At 43.0% G+C, this 27,345-nt stretch overlaps 1 protein-coding gene across 1 annotated transcript in view; it reads left to right on the top strand.

The window, feature by feature from the left end:
- LOC117514727 (CUB and sushi domain-containing protein 3-like) overlaps positions 1-27,345 on the top strand; it is an 885,172-nt gene that overhangs the window by 706,005 nt on the left and 151,822 nt on the right. Inside the window, exon 57 of the mRNA XM_034175291.1 lies at positions 24,449-24,631. Coding sequence (XP_034031182.1) covers positions 24,449-24,631 — 183 coding nt within the window. The remainder of the gene's footprint in view (positions 1-24,448; positions 24,632-27,345) is intronic.

Below are 27,345 nucleotides of genomic sequence, written 5' to 3'. Positions count from 1 at the left end.
AAAGTCTATAACTGCTTTATTATATGGTAAACAAGAAAATGGGAGTTTGTCAAAGACACTAAAACTGAAAAATCAATCTCAAGTTTCAACTCTTTATGATTACTGTCATACTGCACCAACTGACATCCCATCGATTGACTGGAGATGCCTGTTAAGTCTGTGACGAAGAGGCTTGTTCATCAGGCTTGTTTTCTTATAAAGTTCGCCATTCACCTGTCTAGCTTCCGCATAAAATTGACCAAGTACTCCATCAAGCATCCGTCTGTCATAAGTTTCAAAGTTGGGCGCATGTCCCTTTTCAGTGACATACTTGCAAAACAGATTGCCTGCTGACTGTGTATTTCTGCGGGTGTTCTTCGCATATTTTTCGTGTAAAATTCATTTTAAGTCAGCGTCGCTAACAGACGCAAACCTGTCTTCTGCCATCTTGTCAACAAACTGACAGCCAAAGTAGGCGTTGTATTGCGTTATCTGATTGGTCGTTATTGATAGAAGGCATCGATCGATTAGCTAGCGCTATGCTGCACGCAAGGTGTACTTGTTTCGCACACACGATCTACTTGGCTCCACTAGTGGTCAACTCGGCATGTGGTACAGCTCAGAAAGTGGCGAATGGGCCAATCAGAAGTTGGCAAAATCCCATACCATATAATAATGCTTTTTAATGTTTTAATTCATTTTTTTAGGAAACGGAGTGTGCTGTACCTGATTTTTTTTTTTTTTTTTGTGTGAAGCACCTTGAGGTGACTTTGTTGTGATTTGGCACTATATATATACGAGTGTGTATATATATATATAGATAGATAGATAGATGAAATGGAAAAACTGCATGGGAGGTGGCACAGAAGGAAAGGAAGACACTGGATTCTGCTGGTGAGCTGTGGAGGATTCCAGAGACCAGGTGGGGCATGAGGGAGTTGCTGTGGCAGCAAGAGAATACTAGAGAGAAAAACAAACAGATTTTAGGATCAAGTAAACACCATCTCGAAATGAAGCAACAGAGAAAAATAAATGGTAAATGGACTGCATTTATATAGCGCTTTTCCATCTGCTTCAAACGCTCAAAGTGCTTTACAATCATGCCTCACAATCACCCCGATGTGAGGGTGCTGCCATACAAGGCGCTCACTACACACCAGGAGCAACTAGTGGATTAAGGACCTTGCCCTAGTTGCTCCTCACAATTAAGATGTGAGGTGAGGATCTAGTGGTTAAGTGTTGGGCTTGAGACCAGAGAGCCTTGGTTCAAATCCCAGATGGAAGATGGAATAATCTGGTGAAGCTTGAGAGGAACTCCTGAGTATCCTGGTAGATGAGGTGCAGGTGTAACAGCTGCCACAGGTGTCCACAATCAGCAGTCAGTAGTGCTACCGGCAGGAGCAGAAGGAGGAGAGAGAGAAAGACTATCACAGCACAGAGGAACACAACAGATGCAAAGAAGCAGCGGCTGTACTCTGAGTCACTCCCAGATAGTCATCAAATCATGATCAAATATATGATGTTGGACTTTTGAAGACAGAAAAAAGTTGATTTAGAGCAGCACTGGATTCCAGTGAGCATAACTGGAAAGTAGCTTTTTTTCTGTTTTAATGTCCTTTAGCAAGGCACCAGTTAGAACACTGCTACTTTTTAGTTGTACACCACTTTGATTAAGAATTTCCCAGTTTTGGATCACTAAAGCATAACTTTCTACCCACTGATCCATCAGTTAATCCATACCTCCATCGATCACTCCATCTGTCTGTCTGTTCTGAGCCTGAAAGTTGTGATATCTTAAATATGGATTGAATTCATGTGTAGAATCCACAGCGCTGTATTATTGCTTCTTTATTTGGTAAACTAACATCTTGTAATGAGAAAAAAAAAAAAAAAACCTAATTCATTCTTGGAAAAGCTTGATCAATTCCGACTCAATAAACATCTGCTAAGTATTATTAGCAGTTGTATTACAAATGAAAAACACAACACAGTCGGAACCTAATTAATGCTTCCAGATACTGAAGTCGTGAAGCGTCAAATGCATGTTTTTGCAGCCAGTTTTCACAAACTCATCAGTAAAACCTTATGTAGTGATGCAGAGTACCAATGTTTCCTGGTTTCCCTTGACATGGCCCTACTGTATATGATGTTATAAATCAACATAAGGTTTTTTTGCCGGTTTGGACACACTGGCTGCTCCGTAACATTTATGCTGTATGAGCTGCAAGATTTGAAATAATTAAAATGACAGTTTGTATTTCTCAATGTGGCTCTGCAGAAGCAAATGATAACAAAATACTTTGGCTTTTATTGCACGGATGTCCTGCCCAGTATCAACAAAGGTTTTAATCTACAGCCATCTATGCATCTGGCTTTCCTCTCATCTGTTCTCCCTTGTTAATTAGTAAGAAGGGGCTTAAAACCGCTTGCCAAGCCATTCCCTGTGTGTCCTCAGCTGTTGCATGCCTGAGTTGAAGGCCTTGTTATTTCTTCACAAAGGCAGCCTGGTGAATGGACATTAACTCAGACTCGAACCAAATCCAGCACCATCCCAATTAGTGAGATTATAGCTGTCACAGTGCATGCCGAGTCGGGCTGCTTCACTTAAACGAAGAAGACTAATGAAGCACCGACAGCTGCTGTGACACACACACACACACACACACACACACACACACACACACTGAGGCATCATTTAAATGTGCAAACTTAACATGCATGCAAGTGTACGCTCACAAAAGACAGGAAGACATAAACACTTGTGATCTAAGTGTAGTCATTTCAGGTAGAGAACAACGCACATATGATACCCACCATCAGGAAAACGTACACACCCATCTCGAGTTGGGAGTCCTTGATCCAACAAATCCACGTGTAAGCAATGGAAAGTGTGTAGGAGATTTGTCAGCATGGCCAGCAGCTGTTTGCTCCCGTGCAGAATACAATAAGCCAACGCACAGGGAATGATGAACAGGGTGCGTGCAAGTCAAGAAGAACTCAAAACCAATAACGTGCAGATTTCTTACAACAGATTGTACCAACAAACAGCTGCAGGTGGCTCAACACACATATGTCTATATCTCGTCAGCTCATATTTCTGTTCGTGTGATATTTTGTTTTGTGCAACACAACATTTTTATACTCCTATACAGTGGGGAAAATAAGTATTTGACCCCCTATCAGTTTTGCAGGTTTTCCCACCTAAAAAGAATGGAGAGGTCTATAATTTTTATCGTAGGTACACTTCAACTGTGAGAGACAGAATCTAAAAAAAAAAAAAAAATCCAGTAAATCACACTGTATGATTTTTAAATAATTAATTTGCATTTTGTTGTATAAAATAAGTATATAACCCCCTAGAAAAACAGAGCTTAACAACTGGTACAGAAACATTTGTCTGCCATTACAGAGGTCAGATGTTTCCTGTAGTTCTTGACCAAGTTTTCACACACTGCAACAGAGATTTTGGTCCACTCCTCCATACAGATCTTCTCCAAATCTTTCAGGTTTGGAGTTTAAGCTCCCTCCAAAGATTTTCTATTGAGTTCAGGTCTGGAGACTGGCCAGGCCACTCCAGAACCTTGAAATGCTTCTTACGGAGCCCCTCCTTAGTTGTCCTGGCTGTGTGTATGGGGTCATTGTCATGCTGGAAGACCCAGCCATGACCCATCTTCAATGCTCTTACTGAGGGAAGGAGGTTGTTTGACAAAATCTCGCAATACATGACCCCATCCGTCCTCCCTTCAATACGGTGCAGTCGTCCTGTCCCCTTTGCAGAAGAGCACCCCCAGAGTATGATGCCCATGCTTCACGGTTGGGATGGTTTTCTTGGGGTTGTTCTCATCCTCTAATCATGGTAAGTGGAGTTGATTCCAAAAAGCTCTATTCTGGTCTCATCTGACCACATGACCTTCTCCCATGCCTCCTCTGGATCATCCAGATGGTCACTGGTGAACTTCAAACGGGCCTGGACATGTGCTGGCTTGAGCAGGGGGACCTTGCTGCCTTGCAGGATTTTAAACCATGACAGCATCATGTGTTACTAATGTAATCTTTGTGACTGTGGTCCCAGCTCTCTTTAGGTCATTGACCAGGTCCTCTTGTGTAGTTCTGAGCTTTCTCAGAATCATCCTTACCCCACAAAGTGAGATCTTGCATGGAATACCAGACCAAGGGAGATTGACAGTCATCTTGTGTTTCTTCCACTTTCTAATAAATAATCATAACACTTGTTGTCTTCTACCAAGCTGCTTGCCTGTTGTCCTTTAGTCCATCCCAGCCTTGTGCAGGTCTACAGTTTTGTCCCTGGTGTCCTTAGACAGCTCTTTGGTCTTGGCTATGGTGGACAGGTTGGAGTGTGATTGATTGTGTGAACAGGTGTCTTTTATACAGGCAACAAGTTCAAACAGGTGCTGTTAATACAGGTAAAGAGTGAAGAATAAGAGGGCTTCTTAAAGAAAAATTAACAGGTCTGTGAGAGCCAGAATTCTTGCTGGTTAGTAGGGGGTCAAATACTTATTTTATGCAATAAAATGCAAATTAATTATTTAAAAATCATACAATGTGATTTTCTGGATTTTTTTTTTTTAGATTCTGTCTCTCACAGTTGAAGTGTACCGATGATTAAAAATTACAGACCTCTCCATTCTTTGTAGGTGGAAAAACATGCAAAACTGACAGGGGGTCAAATACTTATTTTCCCCACTGTGTGTGTATATATATGTATGTGTGTGTGTGTATATATATATATATATATATATATATATATATATATATATATATATATATATATATATATATATATATATATATATATATATATATATATATATATACTCAACAAAAATATGAACACAACACTTTTGGTTTTGCTCCCATTTTGTATGAGATGAACTCAAAGATCTAAAACTTTTTCCACATACACAATATCACCATTTCCCTCAAATATTGTTCACAAACCAGTCTAAATCTGTGATAGTGAGCACTTCTCCTTTGCTGAGATAATCCATCCCACCTCACAGGTGTGCCATATCAAGATGCTGATTAGACACCATGATTAGTGCACAGGTGTGCCTTAGACTGCCCACAATAAAAGGCCACTCTGAAAGGTGCAGTTTTGTTTTATTGGGGGGGGGATACCAGTCAGTATCTGGTGTGACCACCATTTGCGTCATGCAGTGCAACACATCTCCTTCGTATAGAGTTGATCAGGTTGTCAACTGTGGCCTGTGGAATCTTGGTCCACTCCTCTTCAATGGCTGTGCGAAGTTGCTGATATTGGCAGGAACTGGTACACGCTCTCGTATACGCTGGTCCAGAGCATCCCAAACATGGTCAATGGGTGACATGTCCGGTGAGTATGCCGGCCATGCAAGAACTGGGACATTTTCAGCTTCCAAGAATTGTGTACAGATCCTTGCAACATGGGGCCGTGCATTATCCTGCTGCAACATGAGGTGATGTTCTTGGATGTATGGCACAACAATGGGCCTCAGGATCTCGTCACGGTATCTCTGTGCATTCAAAATGCCATCAATAAAATGCACCTGTGTTCTTCGTCCATAACAGACGCCTGCCCATACAATAACCCCACCGCCACCATGGGCCACTCGATCCACAACATTGACATCAGAAAACTGCTCACCCACACAACGCCACACACGCTGTCTGCCATCTGCCCTGAACAGTGTGAACCGGGATTCATTCGTGAAGAGAACACCTCTCCAATGTGCCAAATGGCAGCGAATGTGAGCATTTGCCCACTCAAGTCGGTTACTACGACGAACTGGAGTCAGGTCGAGACTCCTATGAGGACGACGAGCATGCAGATGAGCTTCCCTGGGATGGTTTCTGGCAGTTTGTGCAGAAATTCTTTGGTTATGCAAACCGATTGTTTCAACAGCTGTCTGAGTGGCTGGTCTCAGACGATCTTGGAGGTGAACATGCTGGATGTGGAGGTCCTGGGCTGTTGTGGTTACACGTGGTCTGCGGTTGTGAGGCTGGTTGGATGTACTGCCAAATTCTCTGAAATGCCTTTGGAGATGGCTTATGGTAGAGAATTTGTTTTTTTTTTTTGTTTTTTTGCCAGCTTGCACTCGACCGAGACGGATGCACTTTTCTCTTCTCCCTCCCTCCTTATCTTTCCTGCTTTTGTGGCGTGTTGTCTGTGAGGCTGCAGCTTTGCTCTTCTGGAAACGACAAAATGTATCTGTTAAAGTGGTCTCTGAACGCAATTGACACTATTTTTTCTACAAGATTTCGGGAGCGGAGGACCCGACCTGTCCTGCTGGGACGCATGTGATGGGTTACGTGATGGACTCGTGGAGGAGATGGCAGGTCATGTGCCTTTACATGCTTTCTGTGGAGGACGTTGAAGATGTGTACATATTCGGCTTGGTGGTGACCGGCTTTCTGATGTGTGGAGCGGGGCACTTGCTGGTTTACCGGAAAATCAAGAAAGTGGAAGCAGCTTTGATTGGTCGTTCCAAGCTGCCCTATATGATTGATTCGATTGGGAAGGCAGTGGCTGCGCAGTCGGCGGGGGTTAACCGCGCATTGGATGACATCTCTAGGAAGATTGCAGCCCTGGAAACCCGCTATGACCGTCTGTGAAGACCACATTCTACATTTCAGATGCATTGAGAGCCACTCTGTTCTCAGAACTGTGGAATCTTTCAGGCGTCTGTTAATCTGGCTATTCATTTGGCTTCCCCAAATACAGCTGCACTTCAAGGTCGCTGTGATAAGATACCTCCTCAGAAGAATAACACTCTTATGCCTCGCTCCCTGGTTTTCCCCCCTCCCCTCAGCTTCTCCAGCTCTGACGTGAACTGTGGACTGTCCAGGACTTTCTCAGCCTGCGCAGGGCTGTTCCCTTCCCCCCCAGACTGTCGAACAAGGCCGTCGATGGCGCCGAAACTGGCTGCCTTCCGGAGTGTTCTGATAAACTGGTCCTTTCAAATCTTGGTTGTCGTCCTGTGTCCTTGTTTTGTCTCTGTGATTATTGTTTTTTGTGCTGATGGGATTTTTTTTTCCTCATTGCCGCTGTGTAATGCAGCGGCTATGAGGGTTTTTTTTTTTCTTCTCCTTTTCCCTCGTGTTTTGCTTCATATATATGTTTTATGTACCGGGCCGGCCTATGTGTTGTGTGTTATGTGTGTTGTTTGTTATGGGTCGGTGTTGGTTTGCTCAGCCCTGGTGTTGACCAAGGCAGGGATGTACATCTGGAGCTGGTCCCCAGGCGCCTAATGGCGACCTCTGCTCCTACTGGCAAATAGGATGGGTTAAATGCAGTAGCCACATTTCATTGTGCAGGAAAGTTCTTCTGTTCTGTGCATATGACAATAAAATTTCCTTGATTCCTTGAATATTCAATACACGAGCAACAGCTCTGATTGACATTCCTGCTGTCAGCATGCCAACTGCACGCTCCCTCAAATCTTGCAACATCTGTGGCATTGTGCTGTGTGATAAAACTGCACCTTTCAGAGTGGTCTTTTAATGTGGGCAGTCTAAGGCACACCTGTGCACTAATCATGGTGTCTAATCAGCATCTTGATATGGCACACCTGTAAGGTGGGATGGATTATCTCAGCAAAGGAGAAGTGCTCACTATCACAGATTTAGACTGGTTTGTGAACAATATTTGAGGGAAATGGTGATATTGTGTATGTGGAAAAAGTTTTAGATCTTTGAGTTCATCTCATACAAAATGGAAGCAAAACCAAAAGTGTTGCGTTTATATTTTTGTTGAGTGTATATAAGTATATCACATTAAGACATAGCATTCAGGGATATATTGTTAAACTGTGATTCTGTTGTGTGAACCAGCAGTCTTTTGCACTGCAGGCACATTTCAGCTTGGATGCGTGTTAATCTGTTGTTCTGTCTGGAAATCTTGTAAGCACAACGCCTTCTAAAAAGGTATGTGCATTTCAGTATTTCAGTTGATATGACCTTAAATTAATGTTGTGGTATTTTTCACTTTTTGGGTGATGATGGTGTTATATCATGATATTACTGGCTTTAGTAATTTGAAATTATTATTGATGTAAATGATTTCCCAAATTCTTCTAACATTCTTCATAAAGTATTATTTGCAGATGACACTACCTTATTTTTATCTCACAAAGACCTGCAATACCTTCAGAACCAACTAAATTATGAATTGGCAAGAGTTGATAATTGGTTCAAATTTAATAAATTGTTATTAAATACAAACAAAACAAAATGTATTATATTTCGTTCTTGCAGAAATCATAAATGTTTTGAAAATGTACAAATTAATATAAATGATAATGTGATTGAACGAGTTGAATCGATCAAATTTCTTGGAATCCAAATTGATGAATTTTTAAATTTCAGTAAACATTTAAATTACTTGATTAAGACACTATCTCAGTATGTCGGACTATTCTTTAAGGTGAGGTATTTCCTCCCCTTTGAGGCTCTTCTGACTCTATACAGGTCCTTATTTGAACCTCATCTAAATTATTGCATTATTTGGTGTAATACTTACCAGATTTACCTTTTAAAACTACAGACTTTACAAAAGAAAGTTATAAGAGCCATTTCTTGGGCCAAATATAACTCTCAAACTGATTCTCTCTTTTATAAATATCAACTTCTGCATAGACAGTGATAGACTCTGTCAGCTCATTCCCATTTCAACTTCCTCTCATCATTATAACACCAGAGGAAAATTACACCTAAAGGGTAAAAGTAGGAAGTTAAAAAGTACTAGTTTTAGTGTGGCATGTCAGGGTCCAGAAATTTGGAATGACCTGAGTGAGAATACTCAAAAGTCCCTTCTATGCATATTTTCAAAAAGAAACTTAAACTAGAGTTACTTGCAAAATATAATTAAAACTCGACCAGCTGACGACTTCTTTATGTCTATTGAAAAACCCATCGGCTTATATGTCTGAATTTATTACACTGATGTGTCATAATACTTTTAATATTTGTCATTTAAGAAATGTGAACATTATTGTCTTAGTCTGTTGTAGATATTGAAATAAAGTAGTTTAGTTATGATAGGTAAAAGTAGGTTTAGATTTGTAATTACTGTACATTTGCTGTATTTAAATATTAATGGGCCCCCCTCGTAAGCTATGGACTGCTTTAAGGGTGTCCCAATTACAAAATGTATTTATTAATCTGTATGAAACTGTATGGAATGTTTTAATATATTCTTTGTATTTTGTAATAAACCTAACTAACTAAATATACCCCTTTAATAATTCTTATTTGAGCAAGAGTTTAACCTGGACTATTTTCATTTGTCAAATCTGCATAAAATGTCATGAATTAAAGATTTTCATGCAGTTTTAAATATTTTGAAAATCTATAGCTGTGTTTAATTAACGCATATTCAGGCTGAAATGAGCGTGCAGTGCAAAAGATCACTGGTTCACACAACAGAATCACAGTTTAACAATATATCCGTGAATGCTGTGTCTCAATGTGAAAATTACCTTATAGCCAGTTGCATTAATATGAAAAATATTTAACGTCTTTTTACTCGTGTGGTGCTCAGCAGAACAGGGAAAGGAACAACGCTTTAATCATCATAGCCTTTTTAATTAGATGTACATACGTTTTCCAGTTTAATTAAGGTGTTTTATCACAAAATATTTACTACCACAATAGGCCATGTGTCCATAAAATTGTTTTTGTTCCTGGTGGAAAAGCACTGAGTGTGAACCCAAAAACGCTTCAATTCTCGCAGTTTCTGCATTGTCAGTGCAGAGGAAAAATGCTCTCCTCTTTAAATTTGCTTCTATGACAACAATAAACAAATGATAATTAGCTTATAAGGTACAGCAATAAACAATAGTCACTCACTGCCAGAACCGAGCATCTGTCCAACCTGCTGTCACAGATGAGATTTTTATCTCTGTTGTGAGGCAAATGAACAACAACAACAACAAAAAAGATCCTCTTTTCCCATTTGGCTGAAAGGCCCTGCAGTGGCATCAGGACTCCGCTCTGAAAAGCTGACAGTTTCAAATTAAGAGTGCTCAGTGCCAACGCACAAAAAAAGTGGTCCACTGTGGAAAACTAGAAGCACATAGAGAGTGCAAACCTCCGCCAAGGCCATAGGGTCACTGACGTCACATGGAATACCCTTTGGCAGAGAGACTTATTCCACATCGTTTCACGCATCTACCATCATGTTTCAGATTCAGTGGTCAACCCTCTGGGGTCCGAGGGCATTTTTTGGACAGTTCACTCGCCTGGCATAAATGTTTTATTATTGCTGTTAACAGCTCTCCCTGCATCCCACAATCAAGTTTTATGTCTCTTTTTTTCAGGACAACCTGTACTTTCAAAATATATATGCTATAGTTGTGTTTTATAAGAGTAATAAAGGTTTACAATCAGAAATAAGAAAGGAAAAAGTAAAGCGGAAATTCATTTTCCACACATTTATTCAAAACACACAGCAAACTATAATAAACTAGTAACACATCACTCCTAAAAACAATCTTTGGTGTGTTACGTGAGGTGAATCTGCCCTACGATTGGATTTTGGAAAATCATGTGACGGTGAACCAATTCCGATTGGACACTCACATTGCTCACGTCATCACACAGCTTCTATGAGGAGTACAAAGATGGTGGACGGTGGCTCGAAAGTCCGCAGAGTTAACGTTTCAGCAAAAAAAAATTTCTATCTCATATCATTAAAAAGTTATTTATAATTTAGTGAAGCTTGGTCTCAGCCATCGTATACGACGGCGTCAGCCCCAGAGGATTAAACCCTTAGATCTTCAGCAAATGTATTTATAAAGAGAAACGACATGAACTACATAAGTTTTTTTAATTTTCTAATAAGTTTATTTAATGAGGAGAAACAAATGCTAAATTATTCTTGTGTTGTAACATAATTTTTGTTCAGCCTTTGTGACCCGTCTTCATGAAGTTAGATGCAAAAATGTTGGAATTGGCCCTATCCTGCAATGATAATCTTTAAAAAAAATTACTGGATCCGGATCGTGTTCCAGATCATTACCAAAATTTAATGACTTCTAGGCCAAGATACACCCCTGGTAAAAATTTAATTGAAATCTGTTGAGGATTTTTTGAGTAATCTTGCTAACAAACCAGCCAACCAACAAACAAACAGACGCGACCGAAAACATAACCTCCTTGGCAGAGGTAAAAAGACACTCTTTTGATTGGGATTTAAAGCAACTGAAAAATTCGGTTGTGTGTGTGGACGGGGGAGCACATGCTATATGTGCACAGGGCCATATATTATACGTCAAAGCCATGAGTTTGGCACAGCATGTACCATTTTGCAAGCTTGATCACAGCTCTCGAGCTCCCTTTTCTTTCCTCTGTGGATTTTATTACTCTGAGAGACATCAGGACATGAGCAGTGAAAACTGTGATTGGTGTTCTGTGGTGTGTGGGTTTTATTTATTTTTTTTTCGCTCTGAGAATGCTCCCAATAAATACACTCTGCCCCACCCTAGTTCCTACAGCAAAAGACGCCTCATCTTGGGTCTGTATCCTCACTCACCCACAATGCATCTTGGCTTGTTGTTTGTCGTGACATGAAAGGTTCAGTTGTGACGGCATCACTCTGAATCTATTACGGTCTTTTAAATCTCTACCTACCAATTTACTGTTTTGTGCAGGAGTTGAGTGAGTTCTAAATGGATTTGGAATTAGAACAAGAATTGAGGCAAAAACTCACATCATTAGCATTACAATTAGAACCAAAGATTTTGGTTCCAATTGGAAAAGGTTTTTTCCTTCTTCTTCTTGTTCTATTTTTTGCCAGCAGACAATTTCATCATTTCAGTTAACTTTGTTAATAATTATAATAATAATTTATTAATTTATATAGCGCCAAATCACGACAAAGTCACACCAAGGAGCTTCACATAATTCACAACAACACAAATGAATCTAAATTCAAAATTAAAAGCAAGAAAAGCACAGTTAAAAGATAAAACACACTAGAATAAAAATAAATTACAAAGCAAACACAAACAGATTAAAAAATTAATGATAAGACAGTCTAAAAAAGTGGGTCTTCAGTCTTGATTTAAAAATCTCCACCGTGTCAGACTGCCGAATAACAGCAGGTAGATCATTCCAAAGAGCCGGACCACGGTAGGAAAAGGCTCTTTACCCCACAGACTTTTTGTTCATCCTCAGAACACACAGAAGCCCTGCGCTCTGCGAACGCAAAGGCCTCGCAGGTACGTAGGGCTTAACCAAGTCCGCCAAGTAGGAAGGCGCCAGTCCATGAACAATTTTATAAACCAACAATAAAACTTTAAAATCCAATCTGGCAGAAACCGGTAGCCAATGAAGGGATGCCAGAACGGGAGTAATGTGGTCAAACCTTCTACCTTGTGTCAAAATTCTGGCAGCAGCATTCTGCACCAACTGAAGTCCTCAAATGCTAGACTGCGGCAGACCAGAAAATAAAGCATTACAATAATCCAATCTAGAAGAGACAAATGTGTGAATCAGAGTCTCAGCATCAGCCATAGACAGGATGGGGCGAATCTTTGCTATATTTCTCAGATGAAAGAAAGCAGTCCTCGTAATGTCCCTAATGTGGAGGTCAAAGGACAACATAGGATCAAAGATTACCCCAAGGTTCCTCATTTTGTCAGTATGATGTATAACACATGAACCTAGGCTAAGCACCAGCTGATCAAATTGGTGCCGATGTCTTGCTGGGCCAAGAACCATCATTTCAGTTTTATCAGAGTTCAAAAGTAGAAAGTTGCTAGACATCCAACTTCTCACTGCTGCAAGACAGTCCTGTAAAGATTTCATGTGGACAGGATTTCCAGCAGCTATTGGCATATACAACTGAGTATCATCAGCATAACAATGAAAAGCAACCCCGAAACGCCGCAAAATGTTCCCAAGGGGTGACATATACAGGGAAAAAAGCAAGGGACCCAGAACGGATCCCTGCGGAACCCCGAACTTCATGCCCTTAAAGTCAGAGGTAGTGTCATTGCACAAAACACAATGGGAATGACCAGACAGATGAGACGTCAGCCACGCAAGAGCAGTTCCAGTAATCCCGAAACAGTTTTCTAGCCTATCAAGTAGAATATGATGATCAACTGTGTCAAACGCAGCACTGAGATCCAACAACACCAATGCTGTAGTAGTATCCAAGTCCATTGCTCGCAGAAGATCATTAACTACTTTAATAAGTGCTGTTTCTGTGGAGTGATGTCTTCTAAAAGCAGACTGCAGTGGCTTAAAAAGGTCATTCTCAGTAAGATAGTCCACAAGCTGCCATGAAACCACCTTTTCCAGAATTTTAGAGCAGAATGATAGATTTGATATCAGCCTATAATTTTTCAATTCACCAGGATCAAGATTAGATTTCTTGAGTAGTGGTTTAACCACTGCAGATTTAAAACAATTTGGAACAGATCCAGAGTTTAAAGAAAGGTTAACAATTTCCAGCACAGTCGGCCCAAGAATGGGCCAAAGATCCTTAAACAATTTTGTTGGTATAGGATCAAATAAACAAGTTGTGCTTCTAGTAGACATCACGAGTTTCGTCAGCACACCTTGTGAGATACTGTTAAATTCCATGAATCATTCCATGAATGAATTTCAAATTTGTTGAAATTATCACCTTGCTATTTGGCATTTTGAACTTCCACATGATGAACAGCCCCTGTTGAGCAAGTCTGCAGCACGGCAGGAAAGCCTTGAAAGCCTTGTACAATCAATGACTGTCAATTTCAGTACTTGGTGCACTTCAGCGTAAAACTTTAGTTTCAAACAGATCTGAAACCTGCCCTTTGCACCATACAGTTTGCTTTAGGTTTTAGTGAAAGTTAAATTTTAGACATTTGCTGCAGTGGAATAGAACTGTATTGAAGATAAATTAAATTTGAATTGAAATTCATTTCCAAGTTTGTAGCAATTGAAAGTGTAATAGAAGCTGAAAAACAGCAATTGACCAAAACCCTGTTTTAGTATGAAGTTTTTATTACTTTCTACTATTGAATCAGTGTTAAAAGGGCAAAAAGTGTTCAGTATATTATCTTGAAAATTCCTACATTACAGTTATGTCCATAGCATGTGCAGAATTTTACAGCTGCCACAAACAACTACTTTGATAGTTGGCTAGTCAGCGATTATTTTTGCAATTAGTCGACTAGTCGGATCACACGTAAATTGTAGCTTATCGCATTTTATCGATATTGGTACCATTATCGATTCCACTTATCGACTCAATTCCTTATTGATTCCCTTATTGATACCTCCTGTGAATTTTCTGTGTACTACAAGTAGGCTTTACAGGTTTTCTATGTTAACAACATTTTATTGAGTCTTAAAGTAAATAAATATGAAATTGGCCACTGGATCCTTGATCTCTGGATATAAATAAACTCTACATGGTGGATCCTTGATCTCTGGACATAGACAGAAAAAAATCTGTAGTTTTTATCAAAAGCATTTCCTTTCAGACATTAATGGCATGGATGTCTCTCCATACATCTGAGCTGAGCTCAGCTGGCTGCTGGAGTCTGCAGGTCTGCAGCCATACAGTCTTGGGCTGCTGCACGTCAGCCAGGACGTCTCATTTTGGGAGGAAAAAAACATTTTGATAGATTGCAGTTTATTGTTTGTATTATAACATTTGGAAAGAGGTGTCATTTGATTTAAACAGTGATTTGCTTTGAAGTTAATAATTCTGTGCGGACGCTAACTTTCGAACTTGACTCGGCAGCGCAGCATTTGGAGCAACGGAACGGAGGACGATTCTTGTTTCTTTCTCACAACAATCTGCACAAAGTGACTCACGATTTGCATATTTTAATGGCTTTGAGAGGGGATAAGAAGCGGAGTTGCCACTTCTGAAGAGGAGCGAAGCAAAGATCCAACGAAGCAGCGGATCAAAGCACTGCTTCATTGGTTCAAGGTTCAAAGCAAATGACTCGTCGACTACTAAATTAATTGTCGATGGTTTCAGTAGCCGACGTAGTCATGATTCGTGACTAGTTGACTAGTCGTGGCGGCCTTGCAGAATTATTTGCACTTCATTTGATAGACATGAAATTACCCCATCCGCTGACAGGGGTAGTAAAGTTTATGTGTTCTGGTCCTGTTTAATGCTTGCATGGACTGAGTGTTGGCATGGTTGTGGAAACCAGCAGTTTAGGTGCCTTTGTTGGTGAGTTCTGATGGTTGGTCATTTGATACTTTGTTTATTTGATATCTCTCATTGCTAGAATGGTCTAAACATTGGGTCACCCCTCTGAGTCTGGTCTGCTTGAGGTTTTTCCTCAAAAATATGCCAGAGGGAGTTTTTCCCTTACCACTGTTGCCAGTATGGTTGCTCAAGGGGGTTGGTTAGGTTAGACATTACCCTTGTGTTGTGATTTGGCAGTATATGAATTAAATTGAGGAGTTTATTGACTCTGACTTTGTGGACAGTGCTGTGATCTTTGTGGAGTCAATGGATACCCTGATTGCAGCACTTGGAGGAGGCAGAGTGTGTGATTTTTGCTATGATCCTGGATTAAGGCCAAGATCCAGACCTTCAATGACTTCCTGGACTGGGCCATCAGAAATGTACCTGTATGCTGTAAACATGTTGAGTTTGTACAGCAGTGACATTTACGTCTCTGTGTCCTCAGCCCTTGAGGTCAAGACATGCCTTGGAAAATCTTCCAGAGTCATGACTGAATCCCTGCACTGACCTGCACCAGCCACATTTCATTATGTTGTATTTATTCATTAAACAGTGAATATAGTTTTGCCTATTTGACTCTTTTACTTCTTACAGAAGTGTTTTTATTTATTTTTTTTTATTTTACTTGTTTTCTTATTGTTTGTGCACCAACAACAACAGACCAAATTCCTTGTATGTGTGAACTTACTTCTCAGTAAATTCAATTCTGATTCAGACAGAGTTGTTTGGAGATGCCAATGCATATGTTTGCAGACAAGCCAAGCTTGTCCAAGTCTCATGGGTTCTGGTGCTTCCAGTCTTACTGTATGGTTGTGAGACTTGGATGCTATCCAGTGATCTAAGGTGATGACTGGATGTCTGTAGAATTATATATCTTTGTGGGACATGTAGAGACCCTATGTGTCAGATGTACAGCTACTTCTGGAAATTCAGATGGGGCGTACTACTTGTATTGTAAAGGAACCATCTCAACATTTGGCTATGTCTTCTCTGGGCACGATCTAGCATGCAGACATCTCAGTGTTGCCTACTGCAGCTACAAGAGAAGGCCAAGCGGATGCCCTCATTTCACCTGGCTGAAAATGGCTTCTTTCAGAAGGTGGGGATGGACTCCTTGTCTGCTGTGGTGGTTATCATCCAGGACCTAAGGCAGTTCTGTAGTGTGGTGGATTCTGTGAGACATGGCATCAGCACATGTTCTCAGACCTGACCTGATCAACTTAATGCACACTGTCAAGGAACTGAAGTAAGAGAAAGAGCATTTGTGGGCATCTGTTTGTTTTTCAGTGCGTGCACAGGACAATATTTAAAATATGTATATTTTTTTCAGGATGACATTACATGTTGCTTTGGGACCTGGACTGAGTGATTCAGTTTTTGGAGCACTATTAGAGCTAGATGCTGAAATTCTTATTTATTTATGCATTTAATTTATATTTTCGTGTTTCATGCCACTGTTGTAGTGCTGATAAATCTTATGCTTCAGCCATCATCTGAAATTACGACGTATCCCCAATCTGTGCTCTCACATCTCATTCATGAACAGACTGCCTTCTTTAGCCTTGCATAACTATTAAAAAGTGATTCTTTATATTGTGTATTCCATGCAGTACGTTTGGATTCATAGTGGTTGATGCATTTTAAATAAAGGAGAAAGCTATTGAGACTGAGTGTAGGCACCCAGCATTTACAATGCAATTTAGGAAAATTCATCTGATGCACTCTGGTCATGTGACAACAGTTAGTAGTCTTCTTGATTTGTACTCTCACTGCTGCTGGCGTAGTGCTCAACTACTGTCACAAACATCTCTACACCCACACTGGCGCTTTGTTCTATTTACTACTCCTCATTTCCACCCACATTTGATTGATACCCAAACCTTTAATAAACCCACGCGTAGTACTTGTATTGTGAGGGAACGTCAGCACCGACATTGTTGCCACATATTGCGATTCTCTGGTCATGATCCAGCGTACTGTACTATGGAGTCCAGTAACTCGATAAGACTAAAGGGGCACCCACGTGTCACCCGGCTGCAGCAGATACTGTAGATGGCTACTTTCAGGAAACGGGGATGAACCTTTTGTCTGTTTGAGTGTTTATTAAGCAGGACTCCGTGCAGTTTTGTGATGTGGTGGATGTGATCGATGTGCAGCTCAGGCTCTCACACCTGATGTGGTCTACCTGTAGGCTCTGAGTGGAAAAGAATGGGCATCACTGCACTCTGAGCCCTCATATCTACACATTCTATATGCACTCTGTGTGTCCATGTATGTACTGTATGTGTATGTGTGTTTGTGTCTGTCATGCGTTCTTATGTAAGTGTTAATTTGAGCAATATTTGCCACCCAATTTGAACTGGATATCATAAGTGAGTTTGTCTTGGATAAGTTCTAGCATGACCATGATCAGACTGCAGGAAAGGACTATAAGGGCCCCCCGACATTATTGAAATGTATCAGAAGTTCCTCACTCTATATTTGTTTCTGAGTTACGTACCCCTCACCTAAGTTTATGAGGGTAGTATATTATTCTTTAATATGAGGAAGATTATCCAAATGTCTCTGGTTGTGGCTAACCGTTTTATTAATGAAGGAAAATCTGTTCAATGCTTTTGGAAAATACTATCAATATCAAATATGTTGGTTAGCATGGGAGATCAGGAATGGTGGTCCCCCCCACCACCACCCCCAGGAAAAAGTTGCATTGAAAATAGCAAAAACAATTAAACTTTTTTGCAAAACTCACATTTATGTTGAGATCCCTTCCCCTAACAGGGCTATTCCACAGAGCACCGTTCCTTCCCGTTTAATCTCAAATAGCAAATCAGGGCATGATTTAAAGCATCATACTAACCTCTTGATCCATCTTTGTCGGTCTTGAACAAACTTGGTATACACAAACTTAGACTTGTTTTTATTGTCATTAGGTAAAAAATGTCACAGATGTGGCCACAGAACGAAATATCGATGCACTGTGCGAACAAATAAAAACATGGAATAAAAGCACAGAATAGATGTCCAAGGTGTGTGATAACAGCTTGGGCTCTGGTACCCAACTCCTGGAGAGGAGCTGGACGCTTCATTTTTCTGGCGTCGCCCACGGGGAGAGGCGGACAGCTGGGGTCGCATTGCTTATTGCTTACCAGCTCAGTCGCCAAGTGTTGGAGCTCACTCCGGTGAACGAGAGGGTCGCGTCCCTACGCCTTCGGGTCAGGGACAGGTCTCTCACCGTTGTCTCGGCCTACGGGCCGAGCAGCAGTGCAGAGTACCCGACCTTCCTGGAGTCCCTGGGAGGGGTACTAGATAGCGCTCCGACTGGGGACTCCATTGTTCTCTTGGGGGATTTCAACGCCCACGTGGGCGGCGACAGTGAGACCTGGAGGGGGTGATCGGGAAGCACGGCCTCCCCGATCTGAACCCGAGTGGTGTTCAGTTGTTGGACTTCTGTGCTAGTTTGTCCATACGTTTGTCCGTCACAAACACCATGTTCGAGCACAAGGGTGTCCATAAGTGCAGGTGGCACCAGGACACCCTGAGCTGGAGGTCGATGATTGACTTTGTAGTCGTATCATCTGACCTTTGGCCACGTGTCTCAGACACTCGAGTGAAGAGAGGGGCAGAGCTGTCGACTGATCACCACCTGGTGGTGAGTTGGATCTGCTGAGAGGGTAGGAAGCCGGTCAGACCTGGCAGGCCCAAACGTATCGTGAGGATCTGCTGGGAACAACTGGCAGAAACCTCTGTCAGCGAGGTCTTCAACTCCCACCTCCGGGAGAGCTTCTCCCAGATCCCGGGGGAGGTTGGAGACATGGAGTCCGAGTGGACCATGTTCTCCACCTCCATTATCGATGCGGCTGCTCGTAGCTGTGGTCGCAAGGTCTCTGGTGCCTGTCGTGGCGGCAATCCGGAAGTAAGGGATGCCATCAAGCTGAAGAAGGAGTCCAACTTATCTTTGTTGGTAAGTGGGACCCCAGAGGCAGCTGACAGGTATCGGCAGGCCAAGCGTGTGCCGCAGCCCGTGCGGTCACAGAGGCAAAAACTTGGGTCTGGGAGGAGTTCGGGGAGGGTATGGAGGAGGACTATCGGTCGGCCTCGAAGAGATTCTGGCAAACCGTCCGATGCCTCAGGAGGCGGAAGCAGCTCTCCACCAGCACTGTTTACGGCGTGGGTGGGGAGCTGTTGACCCTGACTGGGGATGTTGTCGGGCGGTGGAAGGAATACTTCGAGGATCTCCTCAATCCCATCGTCACATCTTCCGAAGAGGAAGCAGAGACTGGGGACTCGGAGGCGGACTCATCCATTACCCAGGCCGAAGTCACCGAGGTGGTTAGAAAGCTCCTCGGTGGCAAGGCTCCTGGGGTGGATGAAATCCGTCCTGAGTACCTTAAGTCTCTGGATGTTGTGGGGCTGTCTTGGCTGACACACCTCTGCAACATCGCGTGGCGATCGGGGACAGTGCCTCTGGATTGGCAGACCGGGGTGGTGGTCCCTCTGTTTAAGAAGGGGGACCGGAGGGTGTGTTTCAACTATAGGGGGATCACACTCCTCAGTCTCCCCGGTAAGGTCGGTAGTACTGGAGAGGAGAATTCAACCGATGGTCGAACCTTGGATTCAGGAGGAGCCGTGTGGTTTTCGTCCTGGTCGCGGCACACTGGACCAGCTCTACACGCTCCATCGGGTGCTCGAGGGTTTATGGGAGTTTGCCCAACCAGTCCACATGTGTTTTGTGGATCTGGAGAAGGCGTTCGACCATGTCCCTCGGGGCACCCTGTGGGGAGTGCTCCGGGAGTACGGGGTCCAGGGTCCTTTGCTAAGGGCTATCCGGTCCCTGTATGACCGCAGCAGGAGCTTGGTTCGCATTGCCGGTAGTAAGTCAAACCTGTTTCCAGTGCACGTTGGCCTCCGCCAGGGCTGCCCTTTGTCACCGGTTCTGTTTATTATTTTTATGGACAGAATTTCTAGGCGCAGCCAGGGTGTAGAGGGGGTCTGGTTTGGGAACCACAGAATGTCTTCTCTGCTGTTTGCGGACGATGTGGTTCTGTTGACTTTGTCAAATCAGGACCTTCACGGTGCACTGGGGCGGTTTGCAGCCGAGTGTGAAGCGTCCAGGATGAAAATCAGCACCTCGACCGGTTCTCGACCGGAAAAAGGTGCTTTGCCCTCTTCAGGTTGGTGGAGTGTCCTTGCCTCAAGTGGAGGAGTTTAAGTATCTCGGGGTCTTGTTCACGAGTGAGGGACGGATGGAGCGTGAGATCGATAGACGGATCGGTGCAGCATCTGCAGTGATGCGGTCGCTGTATCGAACCGTCGTGGTGAAGAGAGAGCTGAGTAGGGGGGCAAAGCTCTCGATTTACCGATCGATCTACGTTCTGATCCTCACCTATGGTCATAAGATTTGGCTCATGACCGAAAGAACGAGATCGCGAGTACAAGCGGCCGAGATGAGTTTCCTCCGCAGGGTGGCTGGGCGCTCTCTCAGAGATAGGGTGAGGAGCTCGGTCACTCGGGAGGAGCTTGGAGTCGAGCCGCTGCTCCTCCACGTCGAAAGGAGTCAGTTGAGGTGGCTCAGGCATCTTTTCCGGATGCCCCCTGGACGCCTCGCTGGAGAGGTGTTCCGGGCACGTCCCACTGGGAGGAGGCCTCGGGGAAGACCCAGGACACGCTGGAGGGACTACATCTCTCGGCTGGCTTGGGAACGCCTTGGGATTCCCCCGGAGGAGCTGGGGGAGGTGTGTGTGGATCGGGAGGTCTGGGCGGCTTTGCTTGAGCTGCTGCCCCCGCGACCCGACTCCGGATAAAGCGGAAGAGGATGGATGGATGGGTTTAAAAGAAAAAATATTGATAACTGTCTCTGTATCTGTATATACACAGCATACAATAAATAAATAAAGGACATGGGATATTACACATATGAAGATGCTACAAGGATAAAGTTGCTACCAGATACTACATTTCATTCTATATCCTACATTCTGTCGATTTGTATCGAACTTCCTTATGGTAGCTGGGTCAATGCTGTTCTTGAATTTGGGTGTTTTGCACTTCAGGCTGTGGTACCATCTTCCTGAGGGCAGGAGGGAAAACAGTTTGTTAACGGGATGTGACGTGTCCCTGGTTATCCTTCTTGCCCTGGACAAGCAGTGCTGTTCTGCCAGTTTACCAGTAGTTGGCAGCTTGGCCCTAATAATCTTCTTTGCTGCCCTCAGAACCCTCCCCAGTGCCTTCCTGTCTGCAAGGCTGCTACTTTCATGCCACAGAGAAATACTACTGGTTAGTACACTCTCTACAGCCGGGCTCAGAAGGGCACTCTTTAACTTGCAGAGAAAACACAGACGCTGGTTAGTACATTGTAGTTACGCTCCTCATCAGCACCAGATTTGAAATTGGGATCCAATTTTTGAACTGTTCAAAAATTTCATCCCAGTTTTCTAAATCGTTCATAGTACGTGGTAACGTATGTGGTATTTGTAGTCTTAATAGCTTCAGTCCTATTCAAACATCGTTAACCAATGTAGTTGTGGTGACTACTGCTTGAAAGTTGTTTAATCATGGTCGATTTGGAGCCTATCCCAGCATTCATAGGGCGTAAGGCAGGGTTCACCCTGGACAGGACGCCAGTCTGGCGCAGGGCCACATATAGACAAACAAACACATTCACACCCGCACCTATGGACAATTTAAAGTTTCCAGTCCACTTAACCTGCATGTCTTTGGATATGGGAGGAAACCGGAGGACCCGGAGGGACCCACACAAACACGAGGAGAACATGCAAACTCCACGCAGAAATGCCACACGGTTTTATTCTTTTTTAATAGAATTCAAAATGTCAGAGTTAATAACACTATCTCTGATTCTAAAAACATCAGTACTGGCGTACCTCAGGGTTGTGTCAGTTCGCCTGTCCTTTTTACTCTCTATACTAATGATTGCATTAGCCACTTTCATGGAAATCATGTTTTTAAGTTTTCTGATGATAATGCCATCCTCAGTCTGCTTCATAAAGACTCAGATCCATCACTGTACTTTGAGGAGGTGCAGTCTTTTGTCCACTGGTGTGATGCTAACTTTCTTACTATAAATGTAAAGAAAACTAAGGAGATGATAATTGACCCTCGTTCTATTGGTGATCATACCCCTCTGGTAATCTATGATGAAGAAGTCAATCAGGTCAGCTTTTACAGGTATCTAGGTGCAGCTGGGAAACGCATGTCAATAACTTATGCTCTCGTTTACAGCAGAGGTTATATTTTCTGCGCAGACTTAGGGCGTTTGGGGTTGAGCAGAAAATCTTGTTTTTGTTTTATCAGGCTGTTTTGGAAAGCATTATCCGGTATGGGATGTCATCTTGGTACGGTAATCTCTCTGTCCAGTTAAAATCTAGGCTTGCTTGTCTGATGAAGACTGCTATGAAAGTGGTAGGGAGGACGGGAAACTCTTCCCTGCAGTCCATGTATGAACAGTCTGTTCTCAAAGGAGCGCAGTGAGCTTTGTCAGATCCTTCCCACATCCTCTATCCTGAGTATGAACTCCAACCGTCTGGCAGGCGATACAGAGTCCCTCAGTGCAAATTGAATTGCTTTAAAAACTCATTTGTGCCCACATCAATTAGAGTCTTAAATATGGTTCCTGGGATAGGTAGTAGGATTGTGCGTTAATGACATGGTGGCATTGTTATTTTAGTGTTATTTATTCACTGTTAGTATTTTCCTTAACCGTATGTGGGAGATGGCTGTGGCAATAGGGGTATGTGTTTTTAGGGATATGTGCAATATGCATGAATTATTATGGGAGACCACTGTGTAATACGGGCATGTGTAATTTGGATATGTGTATTAGGGATGTGCAATATGTATGATTGATGTGTGTATTAAGTTATGTAATTTGTATGAGTTATGTAATTATGTCATGGCAGTTTTACTTTTTACTTGTGCAGCTCTTGGAGTCTAAGACAAATTTCCCGGAAGGGACAATAAAGTGTATCGTATCGTACAGATGGGAATCGATCCCATGACCTTCTTGCTGGGAGGTAACAGTGCTAACCACTAAACCACCATTTTGCCAACATCACATGAAAAAAAAATATATATATATATTTTTTATCTTGTTACGGTTCCTGCAGTCTGCTTGAGAATCATGAACTGAGTAAAGAAAATCAGCTCTTACATGCTACTGTGATTACCATGCATCAATTTAAAGTTTTAAGCTAATGGCTATCAAACGGTAATCATGCTGTGATGAGGGACTTTAACCTCTGATCATTTTTCATTCTCATTCTGAGAACACAAAGCCTGGGCCGGTACGTAAGGTTTAATTAGGTCAGCTAGGTAGGAAGGTGCCAGTCCGTGAACAGTTTTATAGACGAGTAGCAGAACCTTAAAATCTGATCTCACTGGACAGGAAGCCAATGAAGGGATGCCAAAATGGGTGTAATGTGGTCAAACTTTCTGCTTCCTGTCAAAAGTCTGGCAGCAGCATTTTGAACCAGTTGGAGAGCCCTAATGCTGGACGGCGGTAAACCAGAAAATAGAACATTACAGCAGTCCAATCTAGAAGAACAAAAGCATGAATCAGGGTCTCAGCATCAGTCATAGACAGGATGGGACGAATCTTCACTATATTTTGCAGGTGGAAGAAAGCAGTCCTCATAATATCTAATGTGGAGGTCAAAGGACACCAAAAGGCTTCTTGCATGGCAGCACTGGACCACAGACCCTCCGGTCACAAACCCACTAGTCACAGTCCCATCCTACACATAAATGAGTCTCTTAATATTAATTATTTACAGATGCAAGGCAGGTGGTACCAACACCCTGAAACTACTGAATGTTCTGCAGGAAAGCTACAGGAGTGATCATTCAGGATAATGAAAAGACATTTAGCTTCAGAGGTCAATCTGCCGTCATCAGTTTTCATAACCACAGCTGGATGACTTTTAATGTTGGCCCCACTGCTTTCATGGACAGAATGCTCTTGGTGTCAAAGTGGTGAGACGTGCTGGTCCTCCAGGAGGTTGGCCCGGTGACAACTGCTCATTGGTGCATTGTGTGTTTTAATGCTGCTTCCTACACACTTAAAAGGAAGAGGTTTGGATGCAAGTCCTCTACATTCTGTCTCTTTTCTGGACAGACAGAAACACCACATTGCTAGCCACGGGCCGTGCCTTGGTAAAAGGACCCATGTGCAAGCACATAGACAGCTTAAAAAGGATGTCATCTCTGGTTTTCGCTTCTCACTGCTCCATGTGTGCTTATCTTGCCTTGCAGGTGACTCGGCGGCCACCTGTGGGGATCCAGGGACACCTGCTCACGCCAGCAGGGAGGCTGGCAATTTTAAAGTACGCAGCAAGGTGCGCTTCACCTGTGCAGTGGGACACACGCTGTACGGCTCGGCGGAGAGAATCTGCTTCCCCAACGGCACCTGGTCAGGCAGACAGCCATTCTGCAAACGTAAGAGCCCCGAAACTTCTCAGGTTTCATGTACAAGATTGGAATGGAGGAGTGATGTGAAAAGAGTTGTGACCTTCTGAACCCTAAAATTCCCCCCTCAATAAATAAACATTTGTAAAATTATGACCTTTAAACTCACGGTGCAAAGAAATCGCAGCTACCACGATTCCCAATGTGTGGCCTGCAGCTTCCTGCAGGTAGGCCTTGGAAAAAGTTCTGATTGTTTTAAAAATGTAATAAGTATCAAAACAAAGCCAGTGGGATTTAAATTCAATGTTATTATTTGTTTATCTGATCCAAAGTGGGCTACAGCATTCTTGGGCTTCTTTAAACCAGTGGGATGAAAAATATGATGCTCTGTGGTAAATCTGTCTGGAGTTAGCAGTCTCACAAACTAAGTGACTTTACAATCAGAGAACAAGTGAGGGAAGCCACCTAGACAGCCAGACAACTTTGAAGTAAGCCTTTGTCATTCTGAATGGAGAGACTGGGCACAGTGCAAATGTTATCTGTTACATCACGAGATATACAACGTTGTGGTGGGGTTGAACAGAGAACGTTTTTCTTAGAAAGGATGGAAAATTTCAGCTACAGTTTGCAAGAAGGCACATGGGACACTTTAGCCTCAATTTGATCTGTTTTATCATATGGGAAGCATATTAGGATCCATTCCACTATGCAATTGTGACTGTCTGTGCAACAGACACAACTATGCACAGTTCCTTTAACAGCTACAAAAGCCCAAAACACAGTCAGAGTTGTAATGGCTGTCTTGGTGGCTTTCCTCACTAGTTTCATTCTTGGCTCAGCAACTCAGTTTTTGAGAGCTACTTCCTCCAGACACATTTGTCATGTAATACTGGTTGTGTTTCTTGTAAATGAAGTCCAAGACATATTCAGTGACTTGGAACTATTCATGTAGCCAACCCTTGATTTTTCAGTGGTGATTAAAGTGGTGATTTAGTTGTGTTGTCCTTTATGGAAGAAGGTAGTCAGAAAATCCTTGAAACCTTTGATGAAGCCTACACCAAGCTTGGTCTTCAGATCCTGTATCAGCGTACACCCAACATGGTCAATGCAAAGCTTCCTCCTGTGAAACTACATGGACAGGTTCTGGAGAATGTGACCCACATTCCATACCTGGTCAGCCACGTGTCATCAAACATTGACTCAAGGATGCAGGAACTGCCTTTGGTTGGCTTCACACCCGTGTTTTCAACAACAGAGACCTTCAACACGGGATGAAAATCCTCGTCTCCAAAGTTGCTGTCATGACAACCCTACTGCACGGATCTGAGACCTGGACCACCTGCCATCCGAAGACCCTTGAGAGATTCCACCAATGCTGGTTGAGGAGTATCCTTTCCATCCAGTGGGAAGACTACCGTACCAACATCAGCATCCTGGTTAAACCCAAGTTCCAGAGCATCAAGCGCATCATCACCAAGAACCAGCTTGATGTGGGTGGGTTACATTGTTAGGATGGATGACAGCCGACTTCCCAAGAAGATCTTCTGCTCCCAGCTGAGTGAAGGAAACCAGTCCAGAGGAGGGCAGAAGACAGAATACAAGGACCTCCTCAAACACAACCTCAAGAACTGCTCCATCCCTTGGAAGACCTGGGAAGAACACATGAGTGGCTGCGCCAGCTGGCGAACAATGATCAACACGGGAGTGGAAGTCTTCGAAAAACAACACAGAGGAGAGGAGAAGAAAGAGAAAGGAGAGAGAGTAAGATCCTGACTGGCAGAAGCTTCCTGCAACAGCCGAGTGCGGCATCATTTTTGCTCAATTCATGTCATGTCGTCGAGATTTATTTTCAAAGTCCAAAGGGCAGAATTTTCGAAATTTTAATATAAAGAAGTCTGCGTTTTTAAAAGTCGATGTCATAAAAAATGAAATGACTAAAAGTTTGAGGGGCACAAACTTTGTTTTTTTCCGCAGCGCTGTGTACATTCGGGCTCGTGTGAAAACTGAACTGCAAAATACCACAAACACAGGAGAGCACTGCACCAGATGGATAAGCGTCTCTCTGCTGCAGTCTGATATTTTCTGCCAACACACGCAATGACTACGTTCCAGATTGTACCCCCCCCCCCCCCCCAAAAAAAAAGATTAATTCCAGACACCTAAAGCCAAGTTCTTTTGGATTGTGATAAATGAATCATTGTGGGTTTTGAAGATATTAGTTCACAGAGTGGCAGCTCTGCATCTTGCATAAATTACCCCCGGGGGTCAACCGGATATTGAGGCAACTGTTTGACTGCGTCTGCTCTCCTCTACTTGCTGTCCGCCAGTTTGGCACAACGCCACTGCTGTTTTTAATACAATTGGCCATTGGACCAGGCGGTCTGAACTGCCCTTTGTCTGTTTCCCCTTCATACAATCCATCTTGTTCCTCTTTCTTCTTCTTTTTTCATTTTCTCTCTCTCTCTCTCTCTCTCTCTCTCTCTCTCTCTCTCTCTCTCTCTCTCTCTCTCTCTCTCTCTATCCCACATTTCCCTGATGTGAGCCTTTTTCCCCTGATCACTCTCTTAATCTTGTTGTCTTGTTGTCTGGTTGTCTCCCGCTCCTTCCCTCTGTCCCTCTATCGCTCAGGCTCTCATCCACCCCACCCCACCTCAGCTGCCCATTCTTCCCTCCCTATCTTTTTATCTCGGCATCTCCCTGCTGATGTCGCGGTTTAAAGATTGTTTTAGCTCCTTCCTCCACCT

This window comes from Thalassophryne amazonica, chromosome 7 (genome assembly GCF_902500255.1).
Source record: "Thalassophryne amazonica chromosome 7, fThaAma1.1, whole genome shotgun sequence".
In the NCBI taxonomy this organism is placed as follows: Eukaryota; Metazoa; Chordata; class Actinopteri; order Batrachoidiformes; family Batrachoididae; genus Thalassophryne; species Thalassophryne amazonica.
This window is presented reverse-complemented; position numbering and strand designations above follow the sequence as displayed.